The 12,143-nt window shown below is 40.7% G+C and overlaps 1 protein-coding gene across 2 annotated transcripts in view; it reads left to right on the forward strand.

The window, feature by feature from the left end:
• The window catches only part of flt4 (fms related receptor tyrosine kinase 4), a 47,350-nt gene that overhangs the window by 14,259 nt on the left and 20,948 nt on the right, over positions 1-12,143 (forward strand). The window contains exons 2-7 of one of the 2 annotated variants that reach the window (XM_087848720.1): positions 4,146-4,242; positions 5,573-5,847; positions 7,626-7,747; positions 7,854-8,025; positions 10,523-10,662; positions 10,723-10,912. In XM_087848720.1, the coding sequence (XP_087704846.1) occupies positions 4,146-4,242; positions 5,573-5,847; positions 7,626-7,747; positions 7,854-8,025; positions 10,523-10,662; positions 10,723-10,912 (996 nt within the window). The remainder of the gene's footprint in view (positions 1-4,145; positions 4,243-5,572; positions 5,848-7,625; positions 7,748-7,853; positions 8,026-10,522; positions 10,663-10,722; positions 10,913-12,143) is intronic. The other variant, XM_006781620.3, reaches the window with a different exon arrangement.

Raw genomic sequence — 12,143 nt, forward strand, 5'->3', positions numbered from 1 at the left:
TGATCAATAAAGAAAATAAAGTTTATTTCTATTCTAAAGCTACCTCATTATTTTTTCAGTCATTTGAATGTAAAAATTCATGAACTTGATGAAATATTGTAGGTCTCCCATTACACTCTGCATCCAGGTCTGTGAATGGAAAGGTGTGGGTGGTCCAGAGCTTTGCTGGAGCTATCTGCTGTCCTTAAAAAATGAGCAAAGAATCCTCGAGATGATCTTTTTCTCCTGGTGCCTGTGGGAAGGAAATCCACACATCTTAAAATAGAAATTTGGACGTGTCCTGACAGGAATTTCCTTTCTCACTTTCCCCTGGTCTGTAGCTCTTTGGGGGGCCTGATGCTGGCCTCTGTGTGTGCAATTTTCACAGCCCGCTGTTTGACTTTGCAGCATCTCAAACGGTGATGGGACTGAATCTGGTGGCAAGTTCACATGACAGCAGAGACAATACGTTGGGGGAGTCTCTGCTATTCCTCCGAGGCAGAGTAAAGATTTCGAAAAAAAGGAAGGAAGGAAGATCCTGCTGGGCACCAAACTGGGAATGATTTATGGACTGCCACCGACTCCCACTGCAGCCTTCAGCATGTTTGTTTTTGTAGAGAATGCCAATATTAGCTCTGAATGATTCACTAATGTCAGTTTTAACATCTGTGAGAAGATGTTGGTGACAGTTTTACTGTTAACAGTTGTTATCTCCTGCAGCAATAAATCAGGATAAGTTAAAGGGGATTATTTTAGCTTTCTCTTTCTTTTTTAGTGGAATAATAATATAATACAACGTTCAAATTTATAGGGGAGATGTTTCTTTGCTTTCTTGGCAAAACTACAGATAACTGCTGAGGCTGAGGTAGCCGTTTATCTAAAGTTAGCATAAAGACTGGAACCGGTGGGAAACAGCTAGCTTGGCTCTGAGTAATCTGCCACCTACATGTCAAAAGCAGCTCACTGCAAATATACAAAACATAACCAAAAATAGAAACACTGCAAATAACACAGGCTATAATAAAAACCTGGACACATCTGGGGCATTGTTTTATTGTAATTTTTGCCTATTTTTACCGTGTTTTGTGACACAGGAAGTTACAGCATACTTCTGCCTGTTAGTCAAGCATCAGATGTTTCAGCTATTATTGCAGATTTCTTCCGTTAGTCCGCTTTGTTTCTGAGCTTTGTTGTATTTTGTGTATTTGCAGCTCGCTAGGCTGCCACAGTTTTCGCCTTTGTGATAAGCTCAGCTAACCACCTGTTGATTGCAGCTGCATGTAGATGTGAGACTGGCGTGGATTTTCTTATCTAAGTCACAGCAAGAAAGCAAATCAGCATGTTTTTCGAAATCGCTTATGATTTCTTTAAGAAATTATCATTTGAAGTTTTCAAATCTTTGCAGTTTTGAAAGGAAGCTGGGCTTACATTGTAAAAATGAAAAATTTACATATGAATAAATTGGCTCTGTGATGCTCCCTGGGCGGCGGGACATGTAGGAGGAACGAGGCTGGTGTTTAAGATTCGCAGCTGTACAGATCTCTGAGTTTTGATTGGCAGCAGGTCATGACTGGCTGCTGTGAAACCATTGCTGGGCAGTTCCATTGCTGTTGCCTAGACCTAGAAGATGTGTGACTAAGTAATATAAAATGCGCATATGCAGCTCCATTGTACAAATGTTTTGACCCCAGATAGATTTGTGTGCTTATAAAAGAAAGTATACTGATCCAATATATGAAAGGTATTTGTATAGTCTTTCAGCTGCTTGTATAACTCTATTTGTGCATTTGCCCTGCTGAATTTGTAGCTTTGTTCACATCTAACAAAAAAGGATCAGTCTCTAGTTTTTATGACTTTTTCATTTTAATGGAAAAAGGCAGAATATCAACTAAAAAATTCAGAAAAAAAACACATACCTGAAAATTGTAAATTGATTTGCATATTATTAAGTGAAATAAGCATTTTACCCCCTACAACCCAGCCAAAACTCTGGCTCCCACAGATTGGCTGTGTGCCCATGTGACACGCAGATTAAAACCAGTCAATGAATCAATCAATTACAAATACTCCTAATCGCAACTCATCATGTGTATAAAGCACACCTGTCCACAGAATCCATTTCTTCCATTCCAACCTCTCCACCACCAAGAGTGAGACCAAAGAGCTGTCAAAAGACATCAGGGACAAACTGTAGACCTGCACAAGGCTGGAATGGGCTACAAGACCATCAGCAATAAGCTTGGTGAGAAGGTGACAGTGCCTCATGGCGTGAAGATGATCATGAGAAAAGCTGTGGGTCAGTCCAAAACTATACGGGAGGAACTAGTTAATGATCTGAGGGCAGTTGGGACCACAGTGGCCAAGGACACTACAGGTAACATAATATGCCGTAATGGACTGAAATTTTGCAGGTCTCCCTACTCAAGTCTTGGGTGAGAGAAGTGGCCCAAAATCCCTCCTGAGATGTGTTCAAATCTGGTGACCAACCACAAGAAGCATATTACCACTGTGGTTGCCAACAGAAGTTTCTTCACCAAGTACCACTTCATGTTTTGCTTAAAGATCAAATACCAATTTCACTCAATGCCTTGCAAATCACTTTCTAACTTTCAAGTAAGGTGTTTTTCTGGATTTTTAGATGATATTCTGTTTCTCTTCATTAAAATGAAACTACCATAAAAATTGGAGGTAGTTCATTTCTTTGGAAGTGAGGAAACTTACAAATCCAATAGGGGATAATATAAGATTCTCGCTGTTCAACAGTCCTGGGTCTTTTGTTTCATAATGGGACAAAATATTTTGAGTTGGTGAAAGATCTGGCCTTCAGGCAGATCAGTTCAGAAACTGGACCCTTTTGCTACAAAGCCAAGTTGTTGTAATAGCTGCAATATGCAGTTAAGTATTGTTTTATGCAAGGCCTTTCTTAAAATGACATGATGGATGGGAGCACATGTTGCTCTGAAACTTGTATTACCTTTCAGAATTGATGGTCCCTTTCCAGATGTGTAAGATACATTGGCACTAATGCACCCTCATACCATCATAGATGCCATATCCATGTTTTCCAAAAACATGGATATTTAAATTTAAATTTTTCTGAACACAGATCAGTTTTCCACAAGCTAATTTCAAATGTCCTCAGTCCATTTTAAATGAGCTTGACCCCTTAGAAAGTGTTTCAGGATTGTGTTCGCATATAGCTTGTCTTTGGATGATGGAGCTTTTACCTGCTTTTATGGACGGTCAACAGTTTTTACAGATAGTGGTTTCTGGAAGTGTTCTTCAGCCTATGCAATGACTTCCACAACAGAGACATGTCTGTTTTCAAGGCAGTGGCACCTGAGGGTGTGAAGATCTTAGATTTCAATACTGATTTTCAGCCTCGTCTCCTGTGCAGAGGAAATTTTGAGAATAAAAATCATTGCTTTGTTTTTATTTACATTTTACATATGGAGTGCAGGGTTTTTATATTGTAGTCTACTGTTTATCATGCTTATCCATGCGTATTTTCTCAGTTTGTTTTGATGTTTGTGCATCGCTTTGTAACAAAGTGCCTTGAAGCACACTATGTATTTATTTATTCAGTCTGATGTGGGAAAATGGTCATGATTTGTTTTGTAAATGCTCAGAAAGCCTCTGCACTACCGCACAGCCACTCAGTCCCTGTGATAGCACAGTGTGTGTTTTCATCTCTAATGATATCCAGGTGGAGCATAAGTCATGGTGACACTTTTATATATGATCGACTGTAGGTGCAGAGTCTGACTAAGCGCTAATAGCACCCTGAGGGGAGTCTACTATGGTAATGACATTCTAGGCCAGCTATATTAACCAAGCACCGATGAGTGAAGTGAATGCATTTGTAATAAATCAAGGGCAAATGGTTTGTGTGGCTGTTTCAGAGGCGGAGGTAAAAAGATCACACCAGCATTGCCTCATGAGCGAGCCGTAATTTCTCTATCTGGGTGTTTTTCAGCATCAGGGACCGGTTCCTTTAGCCGCAGATTGCCTTACAGCTTGTAAATGTAATAACCACTGTGTCAGATTTCAGATTCCCGATGTGCTTCAGAGATTTGACAGCTTACCAGCAGCTCTGTCAAAAACACTAGGTCATGACTGACCTGTGTAACATGATTCTAATGCAGTTGGCTTGTTCATTCCCGCAGGTCTGGTGATAGGCTATTCTATGACTCCACCCGTCCTCGACAGCCCCAAAGACGAACTAGTGATTGCAGCCCACACAACACTCACTCTTACATGCAGGTATGTGTGTCTGCTCTTCTCGTTTTGGACTGACTACATGCACTTGTGCATGACAAACTGTGTGTTTTTTCAGGAAATTACAAAAAAATCATCATTGATAGATTAAAAAAAAATGTGTTACTTGCAATCAACAAATGAGAATAATACATTTAGACTCTGCTACAGTTCATTTTTCAGATAAAGTTACCATTTTTATTACATCTTTCGTGAACAAAGGATCTGGACACTCATGCATTGCTAATAGTTTTCATAGCATTTTATACGTCTTACATTTGTGATGCAAACTGTCAGTTTAAATAAGAAAAGTCTGCACTTGTTTTACTCTGCTATTTCTAAACCATATAAACAATGGGCCATGTCATATAAGACAGAGATTTTTTTGTTCTAAAGCAAAGCCAGGCCCGATTTAAACTGAGCCTGTGTCATATATGAGTCAACTCATGATAATGATCCTATATTCCTATAAAATCTCAGCTGTGCTGTCTGCTGCCCCAAGCAGTCCCCCCTTTAACCATTTTGTTTTTGTGGTGAACAAAAAAAAGAAGAAAAAAAAGCTGTCTTTGCTAAAGCTGATATTATTTTTGGTCTTTTCCAGATTATTTCTCAGATAAATGTTTTCATCTTAAAAAAAAAAAACTCCCATAAGGGAAAATTATTCACTGGGGCTGAAAATACTTAAATTATCATCTGTCATGTTTGTGTCATTTCCAGCCATCACATTTTGGCACCATGTGCACATTTCTGACATTACTGTTTAGTGGAGCAAGGTGATGAAAGCATAGCTATCGGTTTTCAGACGGCCATTATGGTTGCAACCGTAATGCCTCTGGGTTAACATAACTGAATTTATGTGACAAAGCTCAAAGCAAACAAGGATGTGCAGATGCTCTGGAAAATGTATATCACTACAAGTGCAAAAAGCACACTCACAGTCACACAAACACTGTCGTTTTTTTACTTAACATGTAACAACAATGTAATAATAATGTCTTTATTTAGCACAGAGTATTTTGACTGATAAGCAGAAAGAAAGTTTTATGCAATCGAACAATTAACATCACTAATAAACAATCTAAGAACAGGTAGATGTCAGCTAATGCATATCTGCATATTGTCTGCTTGGAAATGAAGAGAGACTTTATGACATTGGATACTTTGGTAAAATGGAATCATGTAAAAAAAGAAAAAAACTAAAGGACCTAGGAGTGTACCTTGTGGTACACCACAAGTAATGTGACAATCTGAGTGTTAATTCAAATAATACAACTTTTCATTTTAAGTATTAAGATTAAATCTGTTCCGTGTCCTTTGATTTTTCACATCTCTTCAGGGGATCTAATACTCTGGTCTGGGCCTGGCCTGATCAGACTCTGGTTGGACGAGACCTAACCCAGCGTCACTCCCAGCTGGAGACCACCTCAGCCCCCGGGCAGAGGGTGGCCTTAGTCAGCGAGTGTCCGGGGAAGTCGGAGTTGCCGTACTGCAAGAAGCTTGTCCTGAATGGGGCACAGGCCAAAGACACGGGCTACTACCGCTGCTCGTATAACGATGCCAAGGCCATCATTGAAGGCACCACTGCCACCAGCATTTATGTCTTTGTCATGGGTGAGTCACACAAGCCTGCAAATGTGGTAACTCTGACACTGAGTCTGGATGTTTGTGGGTTCATTTTACTCTTGAACTTGTTTCGAAAAAGAGCAAATTTCATCCCCTTGCTTGATGTGGTCCGCAGCTCTTTGGCTTGGCTATGTGGAACCTTTAGTCCTTATTTCTGTTTTCTTTGGTAGCCATCCTGTTGAAGCAGATCTCCTGTTTTGAATATTACTTTAATATCAAAGCAGACGCTCTGTTATTAGAAGTGGAAATTGTTGAGTTTGCCTCGGTCACACCCTGGAGGTTGGCAGGATTCAGATATTAGCGATGCAAAGCTTTTGATAAAGACAGGAATGGGAAGCTAATTAAAGCATTAATGCGCTATTTGTTTTTCGTAATATCGAAATGAATAACATATCAAAGAACACCAATGAAATGTGTTTCGTTATCAGTATATTTTTTGTCATATACAAGTTGACAAGTCAGACTAGCTCATAGTTTGAACTTTAGAACTCAGGACTTGTCCCTAAGGGTTGTCTCTTTACTTTTCCTCGCTCCATGTGCTGAGGGAGAGGAGGCACATGGAGAGACAGATGATTGTCATGGCGGGGAATCCTGCTGACCAGTCCACTCATGTGAAACGCCTGTTTATCCCCTCTGACAAGGTGCCAAAACAGTTTCCACAGATCTATCCGGGGGGCTGATCATAAGCAGATGGAATTGCAGCCATAAATTAGACCCAGTGTGTTGAAGGATAAAGGGGACACATGTGGATTCAATTAGACGGGCAGATGTCAGCCTTTTACTCCTTCAGGGCTCTAACGCTATGCTCTAAACGCACATATGAGTGCAGACGCTGATCTGAATACATGAATATACTGTATTTTTACATGTGTAGAATAATGCAAAGCACACAAACACCTGCTCAGCCTGCTCTGCAACCTGTCCTCACCTCAAGTAGCAGATCTCTTCCTCCGAAACCAACTGCAGTCTGATACCTGCGGGTGATTTATTGAGAAGAAGTTAAAGTGCGAGACGCTGTGTATTATTTCTGTTGCTTGTGTGTGTATGTGTGTTCAGTCCACTGCAGGGCAGAAATATAAGCCTCTTGATATGACTCTTTGTTTGGCCTCGCAGCAGCTTAAAGTGATAGGTTTGAGTTGTGCAGAAAAAAGAAGAAGTATGGAAATAACTGAAGGCTTATCATGCAAAACAAGACGTAAGAAGAAAAGCTCGCATGTCATATAACATATTTGCTGCTGCTCAAACATCGCCGGTACTGACAGCAAAGCGGGAGAGATCAACGTTTTTATAATAGCATAATCTCTTGCTGAGGGAATAGTAGCTTTTATGGTGATAAGAGCTGCAGTTTAAATTGCCAAAACAATTGCTGCGATGTCTCCCAAAGTCCTGAGCATCGGTAGCTGCGGCAACAAAAAAGGGAAGTATCAAGGTGTTAAGAATGAAACACAGTGGAGAGATATTTTCCATCACCAGAGAGCCTGAGGTGAAATTGTAACACTGTTTAGAGGATGATTAAACCTCTTGGCTGTCTGTCTCTCAGTTTATTTTGTAATAGAGGTCCTTACCGCTATTTGCTAGGCGGGGACAGACTGAGCTGTTGGTAATCATGATAAACTACACATGAGGTGTGTCCTTGGGGGTCATTATCAGGACGGGGGAGATCTGGCTGTCCGTACATGAAGTTAACTCAGTAATAGCTGCCATTACCCCAGCTGCTATCGGGGTTAACCTCTAACAGCTCCCTGTCTCTCTCTGTCTGCATCCAGACCCAGAGCAGCCCTTCCTCAACAGCGGCAGCGTGCAGACCATTTTCATCAAGAGCCATTCCACGGATGTAATAGTGCCATGCCTGGTCACAGTGCCTAATCTGAATGTCACCCTGAAAACGGTTTGTGCCCAAACCAAATTTCTCACACTCTGTTCATCCAGTTAAAGTTTTCAGCTGGTGCTTAAATTGATGATTTTAACAGCAGCAATCATTTTTGTGCATTTAGATGTTGTACAATCCCTGGCAACTGGAGAAGGAGAAGCTGAGATGGGACAACAAGCGGGGCTGGTCCATTCCCAAAAACATCATAGACAAGGAACCTCTCCTGATGCTTTTTTGTGCTGCTATGCTGGGAGGCAATTGGTACAGTTCGGACAACTACGTGTTCCACACTACAGGTAAAACAGTATGTTTCCTCCAAAGGTTTCAAAAGTATCCTTAGGTATTTATCACAAAGTCCTGCCAAAATGCAATAGCTGAACTTTCAACTTCAAGCATTAAATGACACACCACAGAGCTTTGGGACACAGAGAAGACTGGGTCATTGCTGTAACTGAGAACACTAAGCTAGTTAAAAAACTTAGGCAGATCCCTTGAGATGGATGAGATCCGCTCTGAGTTTCTCATAGGTCTGGATTCGAGCCTGAACGATATAGGACTTCTAAGACTGACACCAATATTTGTTGACTTAAAAATCGGATATATCAGCCAATATCTTTTTTTTTCTTTCAAGTACACAAAACAAGATAATGTGTCCCTGCTGAGATAATATAACAATGCAGGGTAAAAACAATCTTGTTTTTTTGTCACACGAAGTTGTGGATTACTTGTTTAGATCAATCGGTTGTTGTGTTAATGGCACTCTAAACACCTGCATTGCCAACAGGGAAGTCGCAGAGTATGCTGTGGTGGACAAACTATGCAACGTCAACACTTGTAACATAGTTGAGGGGTGTTTCTCCAGTGGTTTTTTTTCTGTTTTAATTCTCATTGTTGTAAAATAAATGTCAATTATTTGCTCATATAATGTATCGGCAAATAGCTAATATTGACTGATAATATTGGCTGGGCGGTATTGAGCAACTATCCTGTATGACACAGTTCTGCAACACCAAGTGCAAGTTATTACCTTTGGATTTGCAAACTAGGGTGGTGGTCCAACTTCGGGACGGATCACACTGCTTATCCTCGCTGGGAATGTTTATCCCAGGGGAGTGCTAGGATTTAGGAAAGATAACACAGTTTACTTCCTGGTTATGGAGCAATGGCCCAGCTCTTTTCTTGCTTTTCCAGTAGAAATATTTGGGAGTTTGCCCAACCAGTCCGTTTTTTATAGACTTTGAGAAAGCATTCAACCACATCCCTTGGGATGTTCTGTAGGGTGCTTCAAGAGCTTTTCAGTCCCTGTACAATTAACATGGTTGGTTCACATTGCTGGCAGGACATCAGTCTTATTCCCGGTGGGTACTGGACTGTGGCAGTGCTGCCCTTTGTTACCATATCTGTTTCTTGGTGAATTTCTAGGTGCAGCCAAGGGGCAAAAGGTTTCAGGTTCAGTAGTTTCAGGATCATGTCTGTGCTTTTTTGACTTCACTGAGGGATGATCGCAAACTTGCACTGGGGCAGTTTTTCAGCAGTAGGGATAACAATTAGCAACTTCAAGTCCAAGGCCACGGCTAGTAGGGAAGAGTGGAGCAGGAGACTGACGAAAAGATGGGAGAAGCATCTGCACTGATGCTGATGGCGTATCAGTATGTTGGTACGCTAAATAAAGAATAAGATGCAAGGAGTAGAAATGAGGAGCTCACGCTATCTCTGCTGTGGCTCAAACTGAAAGATTATTTCTATGTGGTCTTGGGAACACCTTGGCATCCGCTCCACCTCCTCAGAAGAGCTGGAAAAGGTGACTTGGGACAAAGGAGGTCTGGGCATCTCTGATTAGACTGCTGCCCCTGCGACCCAAACCCGGATAAAGCAGCAGAAAATTGGATGGATGGGTGAATGGAGTTACAAAAACACTCCCGACCCAGGACAAATATTTGAATTAGATTTGACTCTCTGCTCTTGTTGAAAGAGAAATTAGCTAGAAAATCAAAGGTGGTGCTAGACTGACTGCCCTGTCCACATAATTTTCCATGGCAGTCGGCGAGCCAATTAAGCCTTAATGCTGACAATTTCGAGGCTTTTATTTAATTATGTAATTTCCTCTAAAACAACTCCATTTTTATGTAAGGATGGAGTCATTATGTCACAAACACTAAAAGAAAAGAAGAAAAGAGAAGCAGATGGAAAAGGAAGGCATAATCAAATTTTGAAAAACTGAGCTGAAAAGGCGAGAGACTTTATGTTGAGTTTCCCTCTCATAGCGCGTGAACTCAGGGTGATCCAGATGCTCTACGCTCTGTTGTATGAGCTCATTCACCTCTGTCTTCAGAGGGCAAATGGAAACTCATATTCACCGCTCCCAGCCAAATGTAATAGCCACATCAGTCAGAGGAGAAACTCAGAGAGGCTTCACTCTTCACACTAATGGACTGTATAAACAATCAGTAATCACAGTCTGCCTTTTTTTTTTTTACGTGCAAAGTCATTTCCATGCAGAGAGAATGACCTAAACATCAGATACGCTGTCCAGTGTGCAAAACAGGATTGATGCTTCACTTCAGTTTTATTCACGTATATAAACAAACACACACACATCTAGATATATATAAAATTGTGTGTGTGTGTGTGTGTGTATGTATATATAAAGTTTTAGAGTAGCCTGGGATGGCTTCTCAGGTCCAAAGGAAAGTAGTTTCCTCAGGAAAAACTGCTGACAATGTCACTCTGACCTCTCTCACTGTCTCCCTACCTCTGTCTGGGTCTACCTCGCCCTTTTATTTTCCCGGACAGGAAGTCAGGTTTACGATGTCAAGCTGTTTCCTGAGGAGCCAGTACAGCTGTTAGTGGGGGAGGCCCTCACCCTAAACTGCACAGCGATGGTGGAGTTCAACGCAGGGGTGGACATCCAGTGGTCTTACCCAAGCAAACAGGTACTAGCAGTGCATCGCATGTTGTGTTAGTAAGAAGCAAACCTGAATTCACAATCACAGTTTGTTTCTCCTCACCAGACGAACGACTTGGTGCAAGTTACCACCCTCCGTGAATCTCTGTCTCAAGCCACGACGGCTTCTAGCGCCCTGACCATCCACAGTGTCAATGTCACAGACACCGGCCGATACACCTGCAATGTTACCAGCATGGACGGGACTTACACCCAACAAACTCAGGTCGTAGTTCATGGTAAGACTTTCTTTTTTTTTTGTCCATACATTAGTCTTCTTAAAGTTTGCATTAACCATCCAAATCTACAGTTATGCTGGCAAACATAGCAAATAATCCAGCTCTATATGCAGTTATGCAGTCTCCACAATAATCCCTGTAATGAAAAACTTGACCAAACATCTGCCTCCATCTCACCCTGTCCTCAGCATCCTCCTCTGTCACCAAATCAGTTGCCATTAGATTGTGTTTGATGCTACCTTCATGACAATTGTAGTTTATAGTTAAGTTATAGTTTTAAGTTATTAATGAAGTCACATATTTAATAGAGGTAAGAATCACCCCACGATACCATATTATGTTGGGATTAAATAATTTGCAGTGCCTCAATAATGCTATGCTTTTTAGTAATAAGTGTTATGTCTTCCATCGGATACCTCTGAGGAATCAAAAGTGAAGTGTTGATATTTACAATTATCTTTACTCACACTATGATATTATTGTGATTTTTAACTTTTTGCAACATGCCGAGTATTCCAATAACATATATTGCTTTCTGTTATAATATCTGTTTTATCCAATAAGCTGAAGTTATCTAGTTTCATCTATTATTTTTGCTGCAAAATGAGATTATATAACATGCCAACACCAGCACAAAAAAACTACCATAAATGTTGCCACTTAGCTGGCAATTACATGCAATCTACTTCTGATAATGCAGCGGTTAACTGTGGTAAATCATCTGTTTGTCTCTACACAGACAGAAACATTTACACATTTCACAGAAATTCACATTTAACTATTATATTTGCACTCTGCAACCTCCCAGGTCTGTAGGAGTATAACCAGAACACAGGCAGCTGGCAGCCAGCTCAGTCGAGTCCCCTCGAGTTTGGCTCTAAAGCTGCTTCAGGATTTCTGTGCATGAGATGAGCCGTCTTGCACTTGCATTTACCAGAGTAGTTGGATTTATTTAATAAAATAGCAACATTTAATTTCATAAAATATTGAATCGATATTTAATATCGATTTGGTATCGATTTTTTAAAAATCAAAACGAAACATATTACATTCATTAATTTTTCCTGCGACACATGGTCTTTATCACTGTAAAGCTTTATTTTCAAACATTTTGGTTTGTGATATCATGTGTGACGTGAAACAGACCAAAGTAAAAGGAACATAACTAAACACAGAAAACATGAAAGGCGAACTCTGACATCTAAAGGTGCACCAAAGGTGTCGTATGCTC

The sequence above is a fragment of the Neolamprologus brichardi genome, chromosome 2 (assembly GCF_056152115.1).
Source record: "Neolamprologus brichardi isolate AB-2024 chromosome 2, ASM5615211v1, whole genome shotgun sequence".
Taxonomy (NCBI): Eukaryota; Metazoa; Chordata; class Actinopteri; order Cichliformes; family Cichlidae; genus Neolamprologus; species Neolamprologus brichardi.